Here is a 23,556-nt window from a genome sequence, read left to right as displayed (position 1 = left end):
TCCTTCGCTGCTTAACCAGAAGAAATGGCCATGCACAAACCCATCACTTCTACCCAGAGGGGGAGATGAGCCCTAATGCAAGCAAATGGTTCCAGTGTCCCCACATGCTGTGACTGGTACCCACAGCGATACCCCCGGGGCTGACCCCTGGTGGGTTTGGCAAAGCTTTTGGGGCTTGGGAAGGTGCGAAGGTGTTTGCATTCAGATGGATGGGGCTGGGGCAGCCCCAAGGGACATGTGGAAGCATCTTGGTTGGCAGCAGGGGTTTGTGCTCAAAATACCCCTCAAATCTCTTCAGGGCTTGGGAGATAGACCCACTCTGGGAATCACAGCTGCCCCAAGGCCATCCCGGCTGGAGGAGCCTGTGGTTGTAGCTGTAGGGCCTGGCAGTGCTCATTACTGGGCATTGTGAGTCCTGGGGTCTGTGTTGGGGCAGATCTGAAGCTCCAATGTGATGGAGGTGAAGTTCTGATGTGATGAGAGTGGGGCTCGGATGTGATGTGAGTGAAACATCGCTTCATCTCTGGCAGCTGGCAGCTTTCTGCTGGCCTCTGCCTGCACTGGCAGGGAGGGCTGTGGAACAGAGCATCATTGACCGGCTCCTGAGCCCGGCCTTTGTTTCCAGCACCACCTTCTCCCTAACAAAGCCTATTTTCTAATACCCCACCAGCTTTCTGCTGCCCTTTGAATGGTGTCTGTGGGAGGCAAGGGCAGTGCTCCAGTCCTTCTGCCTGTGCCCATGGCTGCCCTTGTGCCCTCCATGGCCAGGCTTGCCCAGAGTTCTGCCTCCAAATTCCCCCATCAGCCTTGCCCCTGTGAGCCCATGAGGAGCCCCAGTCTGGGGGTGCAGGAGGGGTGCCAGGGTTATGGGTGCACTGCGTGGGGTGCAGGGCAGATGCCCAGAGGATATGGGTGGCAGTGGTGGGATGCAGGCGAAAGCACAGTGGGAGATGCCTGCGAGGATACAGGTGAATGGGAATGGAGAGGATGCAGAAAGGATACCCAGGGGGTCGGTGCCAGGGGATTGCGAGGGGATGGGTTCAGGCTGGCTGCACAGAGGGGTGCAGACCTCGGAGAGGAGCCGTGGGATGGCTGAGGGGATGCTGAGCGTCTGTCGGGGGGGGGGGGATGCGGGCTCACAAAGGATGATGAGGGGCATGCAGAGGAATGGATGGAGGGGAAGCAGGGGGCTCTCAGAGGAGCAGCACTGGGGCACGCAGGGGGAATGCAGCGGGGTACATGGACATGCAGGAAGGGCTCCGGGGAGCAGCACCGGGGGATGCAGGAGGGTACAGGGGGGTTTGTCCGGAGGCGTTCAGGGGGGTGACCAGGGACATGCAAGGGACGTGCCAGGAGGTGTCCTTGGAGCTGCACCGAGGCGCAGAGGGGGTGCAGGGGGGGGCGGGGAGCAGCACCGGGCAGGCGGGGGGCTGCGGGGGGGGGGGGGGATGATGCCAGCGACCCGCCCCGTCCGCCCGTTTCCCCGTCGCTGCCGCCGGGCCGGGCCCTCCCCGCCGCCTCCGCCTGCCCCCCCCCCACCCCCCCCACCCCGGAGCATCCCCCCGCCCCCCCGGGCTCCGGGGCCGCTTTAAAAGGCGCAGCTCCGCCGCTCCGCCCAGCCCGGCTCCGCGGAGCGCACCATGCCCGCCGCAGCCGGCCCCGGCCCGGGGAGCGCGGCCGCGCCGCCGCCCGCCCGCCTCTGCCTGCTGGCCCTGGCGCTGCCGCTGGCGCTGAGCGGGCGCGGGGCCGCGGCCGAGCCCTCCCGCACGGTCTATACCAACCACTGGGCCGTGCGGGTGCGGGGGGGCCCCGCCGAGGCCGCCCGCGTCGCCGCTGCCTACGGGTACATCAGCCTGGGGCAGGTAAGGGGCGGAGGAGGGCAGGTGCCGGGGTACCGGGAGCGGGGATGCGCGGCGGGGGTGTGTGTGGGGGGGGAGTACCGGGGGTCCCGGGAGATGGGGCCCAGGAGCCGTCGCGGTGCCGCTGGAGCCCCGGTTTGCCCCGCGGGTGTCCGGGCAGCCTCGGCCCCCGCTCCCACCGCAGCGGTCCCGGCCGAACCGGCGGCGGCTCCTCGGGGTGCCCGGGGGCCCCTCGGAACCCGCTCCCGCAGCGGCGGGGAATTGCACAAGTTCCTGCCATCCTGGGAAGTTCTATTTGTGGATTTAACAAACTTTGGACTCTCTGGCCCGGGTTTATCGGAGGGATTGGGAACACGGAGAACTTTTGCTTTCAAGCCCCCGCCGTACACGGGTGGTTTAAAGGCGACTTTGAGCGTTTCTGTTTCTCTCGGTTTCTTCGTTCTCTCTGTTAAACCCGGCTGCGCGCTGGTGTCCTCGGAGCTTCCTCCCGAGTCACCACCCTGTGCTCAGCGCTTTTCTGGCTGGGTGGCACTTCAGGGTGTCTGCCTGCCCAAGGTGTCTCCTGCACTGTAAATTACAACCTTGCTTTACATCGCAACCCTCCCTTTAAGTGTAATTAAAGCCAGAGGCTGCTGCGTAAACACACTTTCGGTGGGGGGGTTAAAGGCTGAACTGGGGACTGCCTCCTGCACCGCTGTCTGTGACCTCCCGTGGGGATCACGCCTCGCATCCCCCCCTCCATCTCCAACCTGTTCTGCCTGACTGTTGTCCCACCAAGGGGAAAAACACGTCTATTATTCAATGCTTCTACAGCAGGGTTGCATGAATGTGGTTGTGCAACCCCAAGGGCTTTTTGGTGTTTATCCCTCTTCAGCCAGAGAGAATCTTGATCGAGCTTCCCAATCTCCCGGTTTGCATCAGCCCAACGTCAGCTCCTGGTCTGGGGTTTCTGCTGTGTCCCTTCCCTGCTGGAGCATCCTGCCTTTCCCAAGCTCTTCCCTGTGACGCCGGAATCCTTTGGCTCACGGGCACGATGTGGCCCCTCCGGAGCATCCATCCCACCCCGCTGAGCCCGTTCCCGGGGCAGCCCGACGCAGGCTGGAGACCAAGGGAAATATTTCTGCGGTTGCATCAGGGTGTTCCTGGCTCCTGCCTTTCCCGCGGATACCGGGAGCTCCGGCACCGCTGGGGCTTCCCCAGCTGCTCTCAACGCCCTTGCCGTCAGCGTTCCTGCTCCACGAACCCCTCCGGCTTTTCCCATGGGAGCTCGCCCAGGGCCAGACCCTGAGGAACCCCTTTCCCTGCGTGTGTGTGCGCTTATGGGTGATGTCTGCTGTGCTCGGGGCTCATAGGGCTCTGAGTGTCCCCCGCTGGGTCCTCTGCTTGTGGAGCTGCTGGGGATAACGCTATTCCCGGTGGGATGGGCCTGATCCTGCTGGAAAACCCTGCCTGAGGGCATCTCACCCTGGCCTGGGGAGATGTTCGCGTGGAGGCAAGTGGTGGAGTCCAGTGTGGCAAGGGAGGAGGAGAGGGGACAGCCAGGGTGACCCAGCCGGGTGCCAGGGAGCCCTGTGCTGGTGGCTGCTCCTGCCTGGGAAAGGCAACGCCGTGCTTTGCACACACAAGCGTCTGCCCCACGTCCGACCTGTCCCTGCATGTTCCCATGCCCAACCCATGCACCAAGACACCCTAAACCCTTCCGGGTCACAGCAGTGACATTTCCCTTGGGGAATCATTTACGTCAACTTCCATTGCAGTGATGCAAACAATCGGACAAAAGGAGAGGCTTTTACACCCCCCAACTCCTGTTCCTTCCTCCCCACGGGGCTGTGCCGGGCATGCAGGAACAGGCCCCGGCCGAGGGCTGTGCGGTGCCGGTGTCCCGAGCACTGCCTGCGCCGCAGAGCCTGTTCCTATCCCAGTTTTCCTTGAGCAGTGTCCAGCGCTGTGCACAGGGACATGGGTTAGGGGTGGATTTGGCAGTACTGGGGTAAAAGCTGGACTTGGTGGTCTTCAAGGGCTTTTCCTGCGTGTTTGATTCTGGGATTTCGGGAGGGTCTGCAGCAGTGCCAGCTGCAGTGCAGGAGGTGGCCAGGATTCAGTTGGGCAGGATTCATTTGGGGCTGCAATTGGAGCTTTCTTGGATTCCTGTCATTTGGGGGATGCTGGAATGATGGTGCTGGGCCTGGTCCTTGGCCGAATCTGGCATGGCTATCTGAGAACAACATTCCGGAAGGCTCGGTGGCTGGAGCCCTTATCCCCATTGGGAACGGATGGTGTCCCAAGGAGGGGAGCAGTCATGTCCTTCCCCAGCTGGATCTAGCCTCCTGGAGGGCACCAGTGCCAACACTTGTGGGAATGGGATGGCTTGGGTGAGATCCTGGAGGATTTCCCTGAATGGGGAGGAAAGAAACGGGCTCAGCAATGCCCTGACTGCCCTCAGTGGTGTCCAGCTCTCCTGTCCGTCTCCCATTAGCCACAAGCAGTCTTGAACCTGCTGGAAATACTAATGGCTGTTAATGGGGCAGGGCAGGCGCTGGGCTCATCTCTGCCTGGCAGTGCATGGGGACAGCTGGGTGCTGCTGCAGGAGCATCTCCTGGGTGCTTCTCCCTGCCGGCACCTGGATTTGAGGGAAAAGGAGATTGGGATGTGGCCAAACTCCTTGCAATCGTACCGCTTCTTAGCGCTGTGGAGAGCTGGCCTTGTTCAGTGATCCCTATTGGCAAGGACCTATGGAGGTCTGAGGTCTGTCCTCCCCAATTGACTTTGAGGCTAAATCAGGCTGCCCAGGGCCTCAGCTGGGTGAGATCTGAAGCTCTCCAAGGATGGAGATCCCAGCACCTCTCAGGGCCCGTGTGTTCACCTTCCTTTATATCCAAACAGGGTTTCTCCTCTTGCAACTCATTGCCTCATCCTTTTGCCGTACATCTCCACCTCTAACCACCTGTGTCCCACTGGGGCCATGAGTAGCTCCTTCAGCTTCAAACTCCTCCCCATTTGGCCAGACGACATTGGCAAGTGCTTGTGTTTTCAGAAGTGGAGCCATCAACACCCTTGGCATAGTGATGATGGCTTTGCTGGGTGCAAAATGTGTTTGCATTGCTTTGGCTTGCTCCACGTGCAGCCCAGCTGAGCGGTGCTTCCTCTGCCTCTGATACAGGAGGGAAGTAAACCTCCTCCTGGTTGTTGAGGTACGAATTTAAATTGCCTTGGAAAAATCTCAAATGGCCCCTAAAACTTCAGCCCAAAACTGCAAATCGACTGGGGAAATGGGAATGGACCCTTGGGGAAATGTGGGTGTTCTTGTTGTAAGCCAGGAGTCTAAAAAACCAAGGTTCATGGTTGTAAATGTTCTTGGGGAGGGAATGAGCGCATCTGGAGCTGCTTGGTGTGGTCTGGTGGGCTTTGTAACTGGAGCTGGGGGCAGCCTGGGCTATCTCCTGTGTGGTGGAGCTGGGACCTTTCACCATGAGCAGTTGTCTCCTGGCTGGTCCGGAGCCGATGGGCATGACCTGGGTGTCAGGAAGGACCATAGTGCTGCTGTGTGCCTCTTGGGTGCTCCACTGGGTTTTCCAGCTTCCCCATCCCTCTGGCCATGGGGCTGCAGCCTCACTGGTGCCGTAAGCAGGGGAAAGCCTGGGAGTCTCCAGTGCTCCCATCCCAGCGGTTGCATTGCAGAGCCCTCCTGACCTCAAGGAGAACAAATGATTTCCACTAAAAAAAGGGCATTTTAAAGGTTTTCTCCTTAGAATCCCTGATGTGGAAGGGGGCCTCTGGAGGGCACCAGGTCCAGCCTCCACTCAGAGCGGGTCCCCTTCTCCTTAGCCTCAACACAAGCTTTTCCTTACTTTTGCTTCCATGAATCCAGGCAGATGAAGAACCTCGAGCACTGAGTGCTTTTCCTGCTTCTCTGGCCACGTATCCCCAGAGCCCGCTATGGGATCATCACCTTCCCTGTCCTCCTGCTGGCCGGCCTTGCATGGTGCTTTTGCATTGATTCCAAAAGCCCTGTGCCTGCTCCGATTTCCCTAAAACACGGGGAGGTTGGAGCATCCTCCTTCCCTTTCCTAAGTACAAGTGCATTTGAGGAGTGGGTTTTAAAAGCCAAATGCAGACTGCAACGGGCAACGTGCAGATGTTGAAGTGCTCACCTAAGCTGTAATGCAAAGAAAAAGGTGGTGATGGGGGAGAGGAAGGGTTTAAATGAACTTTAATGGAGACAAATCACAGGAGCTCACACTAAGGGCAGTGAAATGACTTTCTGGCATGGAAGTTAAAGCAAAACTAAGATAGTTGATGCTCATAAGAGGCACATCTCAGGGTATCAAATGTGATACGATGTAAGTAGTTACCTGCTTCAGCATCTGGTCCAGGCAATCCTGTTTGCTCTTCCCTGTCCCACTGCAGCCAGCCCTGGTCTGGCCTTGGGGATGTCACCCTGGCTCCTGGGTAGGAGATGGGGCTCATAGCATGGCTGTCCCTGGTCCTCTGAGCCAGGCACAGGGGCTGCTGATGGCTCCTTGCGGCTCCTGGCCATGGGGCAGGGTTTTTGGGGGGAGGAGGAAAACCAACCTCAGCTAAAAGGGGTTTTACAGCAGAGACCCGATCCATACCGGCCTTGTGTGACCTGGGAGCCACATGCAGTGAGTGCAGCTCCTGGGTCCTTCCCATCCCCGTGGCTGTGAATCCCTGCGGAATGCTTTTCATGTGGCTCCTGGCTGAGTTCCCCCGGCTCATTGTGCATCCCTGGACTCGATCTGTGCCTTTGGGATGGAAAAAGAGGAGTTGCAGCATCTCCGGCTGCTGGGATGAGAGGGCTGGAGGCAGCGCAGCCACCGGGGCTTGGCAGGGTGCTGTTTTCATGCAAATGTTGGACGTTTTGGCTCTGTGCGAGCAAAATGAGGGCAAAAACTTGTAACAGAGGAACGTGGGGCTTCCCTGAGCCAAAGGGAGCCATTGGGGCTGCCCTTCCCTGCCTGCCTTCGCTCCTGGGCTGCACTTACTGATGGGAGGGACTCCAGGCTGGGGCATGCCTTGTACCTCCCTTGGGAGGGATGGTTGGTTTGCTTGGAGATGATACTGTTTAGACTCCTGCTGCTGTCCCTGGCTCCAGGCTATGCACCCTGGCTTCCCAGGAGCATCCCAGTGTTCACAGGGATCGCATCCACGTCTCCTTATGGGGATGTTCGTGCTGCTGGGGTGGGAAGAGGCAGGAGGATGAGGCACAGCTCCCCCAGCTCTGCTGCTACCGCTGAGCTCATCTGGAGCTCATTATTTCTGCTCGGGAGCTGATGGAAGGTGGTTTGCAAAGATGCTTTTAATGGGTGAGAACTCATAAAGATGGGTTTGGGGCTCTGTTGTGCCGGTGCGGTGCTGTTTACCGTGGTGGTGGTACCAGGTACCAGCATCCTGCATCCCCTCCCCGAATCCCACTTTGTGAGCAGTGCAGCACGAAGGGATGTTGCCAGCACCGAAATGGGGGTAAACCACAAGAAACCTAAAGTTTTGTTAAAGAAAACCCTCTCTTTTTGCAGATCGGGAGCTTGGAGAACTATTACCACTTCCACCACAGCAAGACATTTAAGCGCTCGACGCTGAGCAGCCGGGGACCACACAACTTCCTCCGCATGGACCCCAAGGTATGGGGCCGGGCAGCTGCGGGTCCCTCAGCCTCTGTGGGATGGGGGTCCCTGCTTCCCATTGTCTTGGTGTGGGTCAAGGGTGAGCCCCAGCATCTTGTGATGTGTTCTGCTGGAGCTGCAGGCCTGTGCATGCCTGCGGTGACTCACTGGACACGGGGACATCCATCGGTGATGACACTTAGAGTGATTAAACACTAACATCTGCCTGAAAGCCAGGAGGAAGGAAAGGAGGAGAAAAGCCTTCCAGGACAGAAAGGCTGTTGCCTGCTTGGGGTGTTGATGCAGTTGCCACAACACTTGCTGCCTCAATGGTTGCTATGTGTGAAATCCTTGGCAATAGCTCTGCATTGCTTTTTCCTAGAGCAAGCATCTGAAGGGATTTTTGGCACAGCTGAATTGACAAAAGTGATGGGGTGGGGGGGAGAAGGCAAGGAGGGACAGGCAGGACTGGGTGAGCTGCGGCTCTGTATTGGCTTTTCCCCTCCCACAGCTCCACCCAGGGCCTGACCCATGGGAGATGCTGCTTCTGTAGGGCAGGGGAAGGGTTCTTGTGTGGGGAGAGGGGGCCATCAATATAGATGAAGCCACTGCAATGAAGGCACTGGTGCTTGCACTGGTGCCCAGCTGCCCTTGGGGTGCTCCTGTTCACCTTTGGGATGCTGTTTCCCAAGGCATTTCCAACCTGCTCAGCACAACCGGTCCCATCTGCATCTCTCCACACCCACACCAGCCCTGCTGCCCAGCTGTGATGTATTTGGACAGGGCCTGTAGCACATCCTTGAGCAGCACACACGTGGCTGTGTCCCCATGGGGGAAACATCAGCAAGGGGATTCTGGGTGCCCTGGAATCCTGCTGGCCTCTCATTCAAGCTCTTTGCCCTTGGAGAGGTGCGCAGGCATCCCAGCAAAGGAGGAATTCAACTCAGCAATTGAGATGCCTCCATTTAAATGAGTCTACTTGTAATGCAAACCAAATCAATTGGCTTTTAGTCTTACTAACATTTACCTTGCCTTGCTCTATGGACTGCAAGCTGGAGCCATTAGCTCCTGTTCTCTTAATCCTTCTTTATCGCTTGGAGTTCAAGACCTTTTGGCATTTGTTGTGCATGAGAGAGGGGCAGGGACATTTGCAAATCCTTTTGGAGGTGTCTTGGTATTCGAATGGCACCGGCTTAGCATGTGCAATGCAGGAAAACATCACCTCAAGGCATGAGGAAACAGAACGGGAATAATGAAAACTGAAACAAATCTTGCAGAAATCCCACAGAATCAGGAAATCCAATGATTCGCAGATGTTGGGTGGTGCGTGCCTTCCAGGGGCTATTGTTTCCAGCATGTTGGTTAGCAGTGTGCTCTGCCATGGGGGCTGGTGGCACAGGGTCCAGTAGCAGGACCGTGGGCAAGCCCTGCATCCCAAGGATGCCGGTGGCTGGGGAGAGGGAGACCAGTGAACACGGTCCCTGTGGGACCACTCTGCTGCTGAGCATCCCTCTTGCTCCAAGAGACCCCCGTAGCCGGTGGCTGCTCTGTCTGGGGCTGATGTGAGCCAAGTGATGGAAAGGGAGGAGGGATGTGGCAAATGCAGCCATGTGGGGAGCACTGGGGTGCAGAGTGGGGTTATGCCCTCTTATGGACTCCACGTGCAGCTCTCATCCCTGTGAGCTTTCCTGGCTCCATAGGATGCTCCTGTTGGTCCTTGGCTTGAGCCACAGCATCTCTGCTCCTGTTCTATGGAAGGATTTGTGTTGGAAGGGACCTTAAAGCTCATCCAGTTCCATCCCCTGCCACAGGCAGGGACACCTTCCACTAGAGCAGCTTGCTCCAAGCCCCTGTGTCCAACCTGGCCTTGAACACTGCCAGGGATGGGGCAGCCACAGCTGCTCTGGGCACCCTGTGCCAGCGCCTCAGCACCCTCACAGGGAAGAGCTTCTGCCTAAGAGCTCATCTCAGTCTCCCATCTTATTCCTACTCCTTCATCCTCATTGAGGGGTGTCACAGCCTCAGCCCCTCTGCCTCTGGCCATGCACTGTAGCAAAATGAACCCCACCTATCATTTCTGCTGTGCTTTATGGCAACCCCATGGTGGAGCCGTCCTGTTTGTCCTGGATCTCTGCTTTTATTCTTGCACATCCACTGGAATAAACGCAGCTGTTACTTTTGGGAGGCTGCAAAAGGAGTTACATCCTCCCCTGTGCTGGCTTCGTGTTTGATGGAGCTACCCTGGAGCTACCTTACCCCAAAGCAAGAGGGGAACATTCAAAGCTGCCCCTCTGTTTCCAGCAAGGCCAAAGGGTTCTGCTCAGTGATGCCTGTGCCTCCCCACAGGGTCCTGTGGTGCTGCTCACTGCTGCCTCCTTATTGCTAATTGAGGTTGGAGCAGGGAGTTCTGAGCTTTTCCCCTCCCTGGAGGGGTGATGGAAGCCGATCCCAGTCTCCCAAGCTCCAGGAGCTGTTGCAGGGATGCCTCGGGCTCCTTCCCGCTCACCCTTTGTCTCCACACCCCAACCGCATGGATTTAGCAAATCCCCCTTGAAATCACTGCCATTGAAATGCTGATTTCTCTGTGTCCACACAAGAGTTCTCCATCCACTCCTGGGGTCGATCAGGAGCCTTTTGAAGATGAAGGTGTCCCCATGAAGCAGCGCAGCTCCTGGCAAAGCCCTGTGCAATCCCGTAATCATCCCTGCATCCAGCAAAGCCACAGGCAAAGGCGATAGCTGCGGCTTTTGGCCAGCGAGACCCATGGTACCACTGCCAAGGAGCGCTGCTTTAAGGAGAGAAGCTGGGTATTTGGGCCATATCCTCTGTTTAACGTTTGGGGGTATTTTTAACTAGACCATGAAGTTGTATTTTTGCTTCCAATGCTTGAATTCCTCCTTGTAAAGCGAAGCAGCGTGCTGCAGGCAGCCTGGAAACTCATTTTCCTAGGAAATAGAGATATTTCTTCCTTTCAACATTTTTTTTTCTTTTTTTTTTTTTGCTTTAAAAATGTGTGTTTAAATCCCAGGCTCTAGGCTGGAAGCTGTCAGCTTCCTGATAGGCACAAGCTCTCCATCCACCTCCATCCAAGCAGCGAGCCGTAAACCATGCAAGAGGAACGCGGTTCAGCCGCTGCTTTTATATAAACGAGCCCAACAAAAACTTGCCTTTTGGTTTTTTATTCTTTTCCTTACAAACTCCTGCTCGCAGGAATAGAAAAGTCTCCACGAGCAGCTCTGCTGTTCCCAAAAGGGACTGAGATGCTGGGAAGAAAGCGTTTGGGGAGGCGGGATGTGCTGCAGAGCCCTCCGGGCTCATTGCCCGCTGCTTCCTTCTCCCTCCACCATAAGGATGTGTAAGGATTTGGTCTATGAATTGGGTTTATAACCTGGGTTTGGGTTTCATCTCCATCCTGAAGGCAGGAGAGTGGGCAGTGACGGGCCTGGGGAGGGAATGCTCACCAAGGACAGGATGTGGTTGCTCCTAAACCGGCACCATAGGCAGCTCCCAGCCAAACCAGCCCTGGTGTTTCCCAATCCTGGCCTTTTCTGGCCCATTTCCCATTTGATGTCTTTGCATGTCATGCCCCGCTGCAATGCAAACACATGTCAGAGCGGCCAGCCCCAAGGCCACCTCGCCCTCAGCTGGTGCCAGCAATGCCTCTCTGGAGCTGGCCGCATCCCCTGGGAGCTGCCGTGGCCTGTGGTCAGCCCGTGGATTTGGGAAGCATGGGTTGTGCTTGGGTAAACCCCCACCAGTTACATTGCTCTATCAGGAGGAGCTTGAAGGATGAGCAGCCCTGGAGGTGGGTGGTGAAGTGTTGGGGCTGAGCTGCTCCTGGTGCCTCCTGGCCAGGGAAGGAAGGATCAGCCCCAGAATCAAGCCAAACACCCAAGTCTTCCCCAGCACTTTGAGTAACCACTGAAGCATGTGGTTTGACTTCAGCGTGTGCTTCAGTGCTCTGTTAAGCCAGGGTGGGGGTTCAGGCATGTGCTTGGAGGGGACATTGTTTATGCTCAAGGGTTTTGCTGCACTGGGAGAGGAATCTGGTCCCTGGCTCAGAGACCACAAAGAGCTGAGCTTGCCCTGTCCATCTCCCATCCATCCTTTCTGTCCCCAAAGGAGCTGCTGTCTCTGCAACCAACTCTAGCCAAGGAGACGGGGGTTTGCTGGAGTGTGGGGTGATGCTGGGATGGGTCCAGGCTGTGATGCGCGCTGCTCCTGCATCCCTCATCCCATTCAGTGGGTGATGCTGACCCACGTCTCTGCTTGCAGGTGGACTGGCTGCAGCAGCAGGAGGTGAAGCGGCGGGTGAAGAGGCAGGTCCGAGGCGAGCCGCCTGCCTTGCCCTTCAATGACCCGGTGTGGCCCAACATGTGGTACCTGGTGGGTATCAGTCTTTACTGAAACACCCTAACGTCAGCAAATGTGCTTGGCAGCAGGGTTTTCAAATGGGAAATTAATACATGGAGGAGTCCAGTTTGAAGGGCTTCACCATCATTAGCAGCCCCTTGCTATGATGTGCACAGCGGAGGCTTGGGAGCCCAAGAGCTGCAATCGTCTATTTGCAATATCATTTTTCTCCTGCCTGCTTCATCGATCTGTGTTTGACGGGGAAATTCATTGCAAATAAAGCACAGAAAGGAAAAGAGCACTTCAAAACCAAAGAGCCCACGGTCGGTGAAATGGAAGAGGAAAACAATAATAGGGGAGATAGCATTGCCTGGATTAACTGCTGCCGGATGGCTTTGATCAGTGGAGTAAAGTTGCAACAAATCTACAAGTTATATGGCAGGGGATGGGATGTAAATGTACTTTCTGGTTGATTAAATGGGCTCCCAGCCCGGCTGCTGGCTGGGATGGGCAGAAAGAGGGACGCAGCCCTCCTGCAGCTGTGCTTTCCCCCTGTAGCACTGCGGCGATAAAGGCGGCCGCTGCAGGTCAGAGATGAACGTCCTGGCAGCCTGGCAGAGGGGCTACACCGGCAAGAACGTGGTGGTCACCATCCTCGATGACGGCATAGAGAGGAACCACCCCGACCTCCTGCAGAACTATGTGAGCCGGGGCTGGGTGTGCTGGGGATGGATGGGCCGGCCGTGCAGTGAACTGATTTATGGAGCGCTGCTGCTGTGTATAAACACAGCTCAATTCCGTGCACTGGCAGGTCTGGAGAAAGGGGAATTTAGAACGTGCACAAGATGTTTTTAAGAAGGAAACGAGGGTTTTAGACAAGAAGGTTTGGGGAAACTCCCTTTGCAGCTGTCTGGGAAGCGGCCGCCTCCCTCCGGCTCGCCAAGGCAGAGCCAAAAACACGTGTGAATCCTCTCAGCCCCAGCTCAAATGGCTGTGAGGGGGATGTGGAGTGGTCTTGGACCCAGCAGGGGTTGGGGTTTGGAGGGGCTGTTCCTCAGGTAGTGGGATGTTTCCCTTGGGAAACACTTAGGGATGCAGCCCAAAGTTATTTATCCTGAGTAGCTAAGGGGGAAATGGCACTTTCTGCCCTGCTCAGCTCTGTTGACCACCACACTGGCTATGGGTAAAGCAGGACTGTGCTGAGGCTGAGGCCACTTTATCCCATGCTGTGTTTTTAAGTCAAATCTAATGGTGACAACATGTTTTTAGGACCCTCTTGCAAGCTATGATGTCAATGGGAATGACCACGACCCGACTCCGCGCTACGATGCCAGCAATGAGAATAAGTACGTGATGCTAATCGCCATGGAGCTGGTGTCTGCATGGCAGGGGTGTGCGGGGCTCCCCGGGGCTGGGGGTCCCCAATGGGGTGTCTTCCAGGTCCATGGCCTCACCCCATCCCCAGCACTGCAGAGGATGCTGCGTTACGGGCTTTGCAGTCATTGCATTTAATGCGATTCCAGCCTGTGGCAACCGCACCAATTGCTAATGAACCCTTGAGCCACCAAATGACAGCACCAGGAGGGTTCCTTGCTGTGGCCAGGGATTAAACCATGTGAGTTGGGCTGGGTGGCAAATATCAAAGCTGGGATTCACTTCCTGGGCTTCAGTTAAAGCGGGATGGGCAGCTGGTGGTGTGTGCGGAAGGGAAATGGGAATACAAAGAGCAAATCGCAGTTAGGTGCAAAAAGCAAACAGCAAATAGCTTCCTGCATTAGCTTCCTCCATCCTAACCCTTGGTTTTGGATGAGGGCTCTCAGCTCTCGGGGCACTTTTCCCCGGCTCCAGCTTTGGGGCTGGACGGGAGGTGTTTGGAGGGATCCCTTGCCATGGGACATCAGCTCATGAGGGTTTCTCATTGCAGACATGGCACTCGCTGTGCAGGGGAGGTGGCGGCAGCAGCGAACAACTCCTACTGCATCGTGGGCATCGCCTACAACGCGCGCATCGGAGGTGAGGCTGGCGCCTGCCCGCAGCTCCCCTGCCCTTCGCTGTCCCCCCTGTGGGACCACAGCCACCCTGGCTGTGGCAATGGGCTCCTGGGAGGGTGGTGGGATGCTGTTCCCCCAAGCATAGCCAGGAGAGAGTCTTCTTGGTGCCCTGGCTGCAGGGAGCTCCAGGGGGACTGGGGGAGGATGGGTGATATGGGATGCAGGAGACCACAGCTTCGTGTGTTTTGGGGTGGAAACCTTCTGCTTGGGATGCATCCTTGCCATTAAGATGCACATGGATTGAGGATGTGGTGGTTTCACCCCACAAGTCCATAGCTGCTTTGGGGAGGGTTGTCTTTGGGGTAGCCTCATTTGCTATGGTCGGTGGTGCTGGTTTAGCTTCAGAGCTGAAATTGGTTGGTTGGGAGGTTAAATGTCTGCGGAGGAGCCGCTCAGATGCGGGGGTCTGGGGGGACCCCCAAAACACCTTTATGGGTAAAACACCAAGGAGGTGGGGGGCCAGAGCTTTGTGGAATAGGGGGACCTTTCATGGTCCCTCAAATAACATGATGTGCAGGAAGCAAATGAATGTTTATCACCAAACTGGATGGTAATTAGCACCATCAGAGCTCATTTGCATCAGCCCATCTGTTTTGGAGGCTGGTTTGAGCTGGTACAGCACCCATCAGGGAGATGGGGGTGTCAGGGGTTGGGAGTGCTGTGTCCCATCATATAGGGTACAAACGCCTGGAGCTGGGTCATCACTGGGGGCTTTAGCCCCATCCCAGGCATGGGTGGAATAGGAGAGGGGCTTTTACTGCAACCTCTGCCACCAGTGCTGGGAAAAGTCTCTGGTGGGAACATGGACCGAAGAGCACGTGGGAGGATTCAGAGCTCAATTCCTTCTCTTGGCTTTGTTAGGGTTGTGTCTGCACAGCAGCAACGTACAAAGGCAGTCCTGCTCCTGGCCAAGCACCGTCAATAGTTCCCTGTGGTGGGAAAATCCCCTGAGGGAAGAAATAACCCTGGGGGGGGATGATAGGGGAATGGTAGGGGCTATAAATGCTGTGGCACATCATCCCATCCCACCCCATCCCATCCCACCCCACCCCATCACATCCCATCCCAGCTCATCTCTATGTAGGATGGCTTCTTGCCTCTCAAAAACCATCTCCAAGCACACACCAAGCAGCAGCAGAGCAAGGCAAAGCTCTCAGCAGCGTCTAAGGCAGATCTGCATCCTGCAGGATCAGACCATTGCCTTCGTGCTCCTTTTCAAGCCCATTTCTCTGCAGCAGCCCTGGAGATGAGCATCACTTGTTGGCTTTATAACGACTTATGGGTCTCATTTTAATTCGCTTCCTCTACCGAGTGCTTGGGGGTGTGCTGGGGAGGTGCTGAGCGAGACAAGGCACATGGCCCAGGGCTGTGGGCTTCCCACAGCGTGACCAGGCAAAGGGGAAGAATAACGTCTGTAGCCGCTCTCAAGCCCAGGATCGTGGAGGGAAATACGCTATAGCTGCAGTGAGAGTGATTTTAGATGGATCACGCAAATAAAGCAGCGATTAATGAGCACAACGTGTTGGGGAAGCCTATTTGTCACCCTCTGAGAGCTACCACCTCATTTCACCGGCTGCTCTTCAGCGCTCTTGCGTTGCTTTTCATTTGCTCCAGGCAAAATACATTGCTGCTCAGGAAGCAGAAAGGGCCATTCCTCCTCCTCCTCATTTCCCCTCTCCTTAAACGCATCCTTCAGAGGCTGCTCTTGCTCCCTGCGTGGCAAAGAGTTCAGTTGCTCTGCAGCATCCTTCCCTCCTCCCTCCTGCTTCCATTATCTAACAGGGGGGTTCCAATACCATGGGGGGTTGTCTATGGACTGGCTTTGGTTTGGCTTTGGGTTGATTTTGGGTTACCTTTGGATTGACTTTGAGCTAGATTTGGGCTGGCTCTGGGCTGGCTTTGGGTTGGCTTTGGGCTACCTTTAGGTTGACTATGACTTGACTTTGAGCTGGCTTTGGTTTGGCTTTAGGCTGTTTGGGGCTGACTTTGCACTAAATTTGGGTTGACTCCGAGTTAACTTCGGGCTAGCCTTGGGCTGACTTTAAACTGACTTTGGGCTTGCTGGTGAATTCAGCAAGCATGAAAGACCATCCCTGAGCTGGGTTGGCTTGCTGTGCCGCAGCCAAGTGTGGCTCAGACACCAGGCTCAGCTTCTCAGCCCTTCTCCTCAGCCCTTCTCCTCATCCTTCCTTGTTAAAATGACAAAGGGAGGAAGTTTCTTGGGAGCTGCTCTGCTCCCTGGTTTTGTATTTCTGAGCTTGTTTTTGGCTGGTAGGGGACAAGGTCGGAAAGAGATATTTGAGTTGACTGGTGTCCAGAGCACAGCTGCAGCTGTAATGACATCTGCCTGCCTTTGTTTGCTTTAAGAGAAGTACATGTGGAAGGGGAAATGCATTTTGATGAACTGGACTCTCCCTGGCTGCAAAGGGCGATGCTGAAACTTCCAGCATCTCTTTTCTTTGAAGGGCTGGGTTTGGGCAGCCCTTTGGGGTACCTGGCACCTTCTGTCTGCTGTATGGAGGGGGAAATGCGGCAGGGAAAGGGTGATGGGGAGTGCAGGGGGTTGTAACCCCCCTATTGCAGCAGTTGGGGTGTGCAGGTGTGGTTATCCCAGGTGGCATCGTCGTCCTGCCATGGATTGGGGTCCTGGATGTGATTTTGGCTGTGTAAGCTTCAGTCTGGGGCTCCTGTAGCGCTTCTCCCCTTCCTGGGCACCGCTGGCATCATTTGGGCAGTGATGGGGTTCAGGGATGTTTACAGTCATGTTCACAGTCATTCCCACTCACGGGAAGCACCTCCGTCCCAATGTGCCTGAAGCTGGGTGTCTCCGAGCATTAGGAAACACTGTTATCTTCCAGGTAGAGAAACGAGTTCGCTAATTTAAAGCAGAGGGGAAAGGGTTTTAGCGGGTGGATTTTGCCGCTGGGGAGCTCAGCACCGTTCCCACTGCCCGATCCCCGCTGACGGAGGGAAGCAGATTTGATCCCTCCCTCCCCATCCCTTGCCATGAAGCCAGCTACATGGAAAACTTTCCAGAATAGCTCCCCAGCATCCCGCTGCCGGGCTCATCAGCGCGGGGCCGGGGGTTGAAGCTATTCCAGGCGCGCCTGAGCCGTGCGGTTTCCGCCGCCGTTAACAAAGCCCTTTGATTGCAATCCTCGCACTTTCATCCAAGCCATTAAGCCCTAATGTCTGATGTTTTTGTGCTTTTAGGCATTCGTATGTTAGATGGCGATGTAACAGATGTTGTTGAAGCGAAGTCGCTTGGCATCAGACCCGATTACATTGACATTTACAGCGCGAGCTGGGGGCCAGATGATGATGGGAAGACAGTTGATGGACCTGGTCTATTGGCCAAACAGGCTTTTGAGCATGGCATTAAAAAGGTGTGGATCCTGCAGCGCACAGACGCGCTCGCCCTCCTCCTCCTGCCCCACGGGGAATAACACGTGCCTGGGCCACGGCTGGCGTGGGGTCTGGCGCGGGGTCCCCCGAGCCGATGCTAGGGCTGGGGTGGGGGGGACTCAAATCATCTCTGATGTTCCCTTAGCTTTCCCTGGCTCCGGTGGATTGTGTGGATGAGGGTGGTGACGGCGGGAGGTGCCCGGCGGTGGCGCGGCCCCGGGGGGACTCCTCAGTGCAGCCTCCAGGTTGAGTTGCGAAGCTCTGCCGCCGGGCTGAGGAACCCAAAGCGGGTCTTGGGGGGGTGGTTTTGCACCTCTAAATGTGCACCTGGGTGCTGGCATCTCCATCCCCCCTCCTTCACCCTCCCCAGGCTGCCTGTATCCGCTCCCAGGGGTCTCCATCACACCAAGCCTTTCCCTGTTTTCCCACCCAGAGCGAGTGGCTGTGTCGTGACTGGGTGGACACGTGGGTCCCATCACAGGGACACAGGAGGAATTCAGATTATTGCCCCTCAAGCCCTCCAGCGAGAGGCTTCAGCCGCTGTCACATGTGATGGAAGCTGTCAGTCCCCACTGGGGATGCTCCGGCCTTCCCACACCCCTTCTCTTTTTGGGTGCGTTAAAAAATGCTCAATATTGGCTAAAACCATCGGGAAAAGTCCTCTCTTGGCAGCCCAATGGGTGCTGTGGGTAAGCGTTGCAGCAGCTCAGGGCTCTGCAATGGGTGTCCCCAGCGATATTGGGGTTCAGGCTGTACTTTGAGACCCCCCCCTTTTCCCTCCCTGCCTCCCTCCTGCCCCTGCTGCCTCCTCTCGGGCCGGGCAATGCAGCCTGCGTGTTATCTATAAATAGGGTGGAGTGGTTTTCCCACTATTTACTTGATTTCCTGCCGGGGCGGTGAGGCCGAGGAGCCCCTTGAAGTGCCGGGAGTTCACGCCGTGTAAATAAGGGGAAAAAAAAAGCTGCTTTTTAAACCTTATTTTTCCATGTGGGAGCAAATGAGCAGCAGCGGGGTCCTTGCCAGGCACGGCCCTGCTGCTCTGGGATGCTTGTTTCTGTCTCCCAGGGGATATCGCGCCCTGTCTCCCCATTGCCAGCCGTGTTTGGGGTACCCACTATTCCCCATGCACAGCTCTTAACTGCCAGCTTCTCCTTAAATGATGAGAAGAGCTGCAGGCAGATATTTAGCAGGCACCTTTAGCCCAAGCGAACGGCTTTAAGCAAGTTATAAATCCTTAAAATTGAGTTTTTAATGGAAACATTAAAATAACCTTTATCTATTAGCAATAGGCTTGCGCTGGGGTAATTTATCTTCTTGTTTCTCGCTCCTCCAGCCACACCTTATTAGTTCCTGAGCTAACGAGGGGATATTTATCCTGGGCTCCCATGGAATGCCGTTGGGCAAACAGCAAAGCCCCGGCAGTGCTGCAGAAGCAGGGAGATGCTGTGCATCCTGCATCCGACTGATGTGCTGCTGGGGTGAGCAGGATCATCCCCAGCCTTGGCCAGGGAGGGGTTCACTGATTTAAATGATGCCCAGATCCAGGTTTTATAGCGGCCAGGAGCCCTTCACTAGGAAGGTGGCAGATGGAGAAGTTGGATGTTTGGGATCTGCTTGTGGGAATCTCGATAGTTTGTTTGGGAGCAAAGGGGAAGGGTGGTTTTCTCCAGTCCAAGGGAGTTGTATGTAACGTGTGGTGAGTTCTGGCTCCACTGGGAAATGCTGTCAGGCGTTAGGTGTGCATTGCTGTAGTGTCATTTACGTGCCTGTCCGTGTCCTCGTGCAACAGTGCTGGCTCTGAACCCACTTTCCTCCAGTGCAGCCCTGCCCGGGCATCATGGGGACACAGGTTCGGAGCGGGATCAAGCAGCCTTGGCATCTGCAGCTGCGATGCTCTGGGTGTGGGAGGTCTGGGCTCCCTCTCTGATCCCAACTGAAATCGCTGCTATGCCTCTGCCCACCTTCAGCAACCGGTGCCTGGTTTTATTCCTCCAGTTAGTGAGTTAGGAAAGCCGGGTCGGATGCAGCGGGGGTCATCCTCGGAGATGGGTGAATTTTAGCAGTGGAGAGCCAGACAATCACTGCTGTGCCGAGCATGTGGGCTGGGATGCTGCCGCCTCCGAGACCCAGGAAACCCTGGAAAGCAGGCCTGGAGGTGCCAGCAGCAGGCTTGGTGGGCTGGCGAGCTGGGTCGAGCTCTCTGTGATGTGGGGCAGGGCAATGGTTCCTGTTGCCATTGCAGTTTTCCTTGCAGAGCTCAGACAGCTCTGTTGACCTCTGGGAGGGAAACACCCTCCCAGTTGGGCTGGGAGGCAGCCCAGATAATGAAAGCTTCCATAAAGTAAGGGAAGAGCCTGACTTAGCCCATGTGTCCAGAGGCAGGGTCAGTTCAGAGCCTCTGCCCCAGGAGGAGGGCGAGACAGGCAATAAACCATCCCCATCCCTCCGGCGCTTAACCCCCCCAGTAAATCCCAGTGGATTCCTGCTGCTCTTTTCCCTTTCTTTCCCCTTGTTTGTGTGGAGGAAGCCACCGCAGAGCAGTGGGAGGGAGATAAACTCCAGATCTGCCCAGGCTAGCACCGAAATCCCTCCATGGCAGCAGTAGCCGTGGGGAGGATGAGGCTGCTCCACGACCGGTGCTTCCATCGCTTGCCAAGCCCGGCAGCACCATACCCTCCCCGGAGATCCCTGCCTTACGGGGCACGGAAGCAAACCAGCCGCTTCATTTCCTGCCCCAAACTCCTTTAGGTCACCAAAAATCCTTCCTTGGGACCATGAATCCCCATGGAGCTGGATTATTCCTGGGTGCCCCGGCAGTGGTTTGGATGGAGGGGTGAGCGGGGTTCACCCCACCACTGTTGGTTTCACATGGGGCCCCTCATTGGCAGCATGGTTGGTGCTGCCAGGTGGGATTTTCCCTCTGCTCCGGGGAGGTCTGGGTGCCTCCCGCCCCCCCCAGTTCCCAGTGGGATGCTGCAGCTGTAGCCGGTGGGGACGGCTCCATCAGATGTTCCTGCCAAGTGATGGGGAGGGGAAAAAAGGCTGGGATTTAAAAGGAGGAAAACAAAAGGAACCTAAAAGTGAGACTGGGGGAAGGTTTCTGGTGGGTTAGATGGGTTCATAAGGGGTTTGTGGGCTTGGGGCAAGGGAGATGTGGGGTTTGGGGGTATCCCTGCCAGTTCCTCTCACAGGGTTATCCCTGTACCCCAGAAAGCACCATGCTGTGTGTTACCATCGGGTCCAGGGGATGTTTTGCCCTGGGAAAACCTATAGAAGATGTCAAAATCCCCATTACCAGAGGCTCTCCCCTCCTCACAGGGCTGTCAAACTGGGGCTGGCTGAGCCGAGGGGCACATTTGTGGGACCCGCTCCAGGGGGCTGAGCACTGGGCAGGATGGGACCCATCCTTCCACCGTAACCAAACCCCATGTCCAGACCCCAAAATCAGGCTTACCAACAGCATCCCAGCGCTGGAGGGGGCTGCCCCCAATCCCCAATGCCACGATGGCCTCTCCTCCTACACAAACCCCTCCTCTCACCTCTTGTCTCCTCTCTCCTTGCAGGGCCGCAGGGGTTTGGGGTCCATTTTTGTCTGGGCATCTGGGAATGGTGGCAGAGAGGGCGATTACTGCTCCTGCGATGGTTACACCAACAGCATCTACACCATCTCCATCAGCAGCACCACTGAGAACGGCTACAAGCCCTGGTACCTGGAGGAGTGCGCGTCCACCCTCGCCACCACCTACAGCAGCGGGGCTTTCTATGAGCGGAAAATAGTAAGTTTCATCCCAATGTTGAGCATTCCCTGGATGTTTTCTGCCTGGCTGGGCTGGATGATGGCTCGCTGTAAGTGCCAGGCTTTGCTCTTAGACCTGCACTGGGTTTTGCTTGTGGCTTTTCATGGTGGGTCCAATATTGCTGTGGTCCTTGGGAAGTGATTGGGGATGTGGTGTTGTCCCTGGGAAATGGGTGAAAGGACTGGAGGTTTGTGAAAATACCCATGCAAATATCTACCTGTTCCCCAAAGTACTTGGTCACTGCCCCTTGCTTTCAATACAGAAGGGAATTTTGAGGTTTTTGAGTCTGAGAGAGCAAAAAGAGGGAGGATGGAGGCGTTTTGGCAGGGATGTGGAAGCCCCAAACAGGGAGCAGAGAATGTTTGGAGCCCAGGAATTCCCTTGAAAGCATCTGCATGTGTGGATCAGTCTGTTTTCCCTGCTGCCCAGCCTATGTTTGCTCTATCCCAACACATGCTGTGGTCTCCTCACAGCAAGGCCTTTTGCTACTGGCATTCCAGTGCATCATCTGTACCTCAGGCCATAAAACATCACCCACCAGCACAGCACCTCACCCAAGCTGGGTGGAGTTTTCCACCTAAATAAGGTTTTTGGCAAAAAACATGTTTTTTTTTTTAACAGATAAATTGGTTTTTTTGCTTTGTTTGTGCCCCTAAAAGATTAATTTTCAGCCAGAAAACCAAGGACTATTTTCATGGCGCTCGGGAGCATTTGTGTGGCTGAGGCCAGCACCAGTCCAGTGCTGCTGGAGCATTGATGGGCAAAAAAGCACCTTCCAGGGGCACCTTGGGGAGAAGATGGGAGCTTCTCCATCCTCCAGAAATCACCAGATTAACTCAAAACTCAGGAGGCTTTAGCAAATGTAACTGATGGAGCATCTCTTTGCCCACCTCCTCCCTCTGAGCTTTTGGTACCTGAGCATCACGCTCTGGCCTGAAATGAAAAAGTTGGAAATGGCTTTTTTTCCCCTTTTGCTTCCCATGCAAATGGAAATCCTTGCAAAACACCGGGAGCTGGAGCTTTGGAGTAAAGTGGTAATAAAGTAATATTAAAGTAATATGGCCCAACGCAACACGCACCCACAGGCACATACCCACAGCTGCTCTGCCCAATTCACTGCTTTATCCATGCCTTTTTCCCCAGCTGATCCACAGCAAAATTGACATTTTTTCCCCATTTTCCAAAGAGTTTTTGTACCCTTGAGCAAAGGGAAATGTATTCTCGTGTGCCAAATCTATCTGCAGCCCTTTTTAGGGGGGCTCTACCACCTTGATCCATGCAGGCCATGGCAGGGATTGGGTACCAGCTGGCAGCATCCCAAGCAAACCTGGGTGCTCAGTGGGGTATAATCCATGCTGGGAGCATCCCTGGAAGCATGAAGGCTGCAGCTCCTGTCTCCACAGGTCACCACGGACCTCCGGCACCGCTGCACGGATGGCCACACCGGCACCTCCGTATCCGCACCTATGGTTGCGGGCATCATCGCCTTGGCTTTGGAGGCAAAGTAAGTGTAACCTCACCACGGCCATGGAGGAAGTGTTCCCATGTTTAATACCTGGTGAGCAAAGCCAGAAACAAAAGTTGGGGTTTTAACCTCTGGAGTGACTCAAAATGGGGCAGAGCTGTTCGGAATCGCTCCTTTTGGCAAGGTTTGATGCAGCATTGTTGGTTTGCATCTAATCTTCCTGCAGGTGCTTTATTGAGCTCATTCACTTGTTGTTGTGTGTTGAAAAGTTGAGGTTGGTGAGATTAAGTCAGGCTTTTCATCTGATGCGTTGAAACTGCTGACAGCCGGCTCCAGCAGGAGTTTTATAAACACTTCCTGGGAGAAAAATGTCAGAAAACATCAAGGAAATGGAAAATGTCAGTAGAAGTGATGGTTTTCAGCAAGTGTTTCATTTCTGGGGGAAAAAGGACTACTTTTGCATTGTGTCAAAAATCCACATGGTGTGACTGGCAGTGACATGCTCCCCAGTTCAAACAAGCTGCTCTTTGCCTCTTGTCCCCATCCCGGTCCCATCCTGGTCTCATTGTGGTCCCCCTGCCCAGGAGCAGGCTCACCCCTTGAGCATCCCCATGTTGCTCCATGAAGCATCTTTATCTTCAATAAAACGAGCTTATTATTATTACTTTTATGGGGTGGAACTAAAAATAAGGCTGGGAATAAGCCCCAGGGCAGAGCTGTGCTCATGTTTAGGGATTGTGATTGCGGCATGTTGGCTCCAGTCCCTCTCCTCTGGTTTAATCCCAGTGCCCAGCTCGGGTGAGCGTCATTCCAGAGATGCTGTTTCCATTGCAAAGATATGATGAGCTTTTGATGTGACTTTTGGATTGTTTAGCTGAGGCATAAACCGCAACATTAAGTACCAGAGCTTGGTGCTCGGGCGCTCCATTATGACAAGAAGGAATAGATTGGATTTCTTCTCTTAAATGTTGCTCGAGATCAATATAAATCCCAGCTGGTGATGC

General features: G+C 55.5%; 1 protein-coding gene across 2 annotated transcripts in view; it reads left to right on the top strand.

Annotated features, from left to right (window-relative positions):
* Positions 1-1,635: 1,635 nt before the first annotated feature.
* PCSK6 (proprotein convertase subtilisin/kexin type 6) overlaps positions 1,636-23,556 on the top strand; it is a 35,811-nt gene continuing 13,890 nt past the window's right edge. For both annotated transcript variants that reach the window (XR_009961397.1, XM_062601737.1), the window contains exons 1-9: positions 1,636-1,862; positions 7,395-7,499; positions 11,757-11,867; positions 12,393-12,536; positions 13,104-13,180; positions 13,759-13,847; positions 17,099-17,271; positions 20,854-21,066; positions 22,491-22,591. Coding sequence is in view for 1 of the 2 variants with exons in the window: in XM_062601737.1 (XP_062457721.1) it covers positions 1,641-1,862; positions 7,395-7,499; positions 11,757-11,867; positions 12,393-12,536; positions 13,104-13,180; positions 13,759-13,847; positions 17,099-17,271; positions 20,854-21,066; positions 22,491-22,591 (1,235 nt within the window). In the remaining variant the exon portion in view is untranslated. The remainder of the gene's footprint in view (positions 1,863-7,394; positions 7,500-11,756; positions 11,868-12,392; positions 12,537-13,103; positions 13,181-13,758; positions 13,848-17,098; positions 17,272-20,853; positions 21,067-22,490; positions 22,592-23,556) is intronic.

This window comes from Pezoporus occidentalis, unplaced genomic scaffold (genome assembly GCF_034315485.1).
Source record: "Pezoporus occidentalis ecotype Australia unplaced genomic scaffold, CSIRO_AGI_Poc_V1 ctg72, whole genome shotgun sequence".
NCBI lineage: Eukaryota > Metazoa > Chordata > Aves > Psittaciformes > Psittacidae > Pezoporus > Pezoporus occidentalis.
Note: the sequence above shows the minus strand (reverse complement) of the source record. Positions and strands in the feature narration are given on the sequence as shown.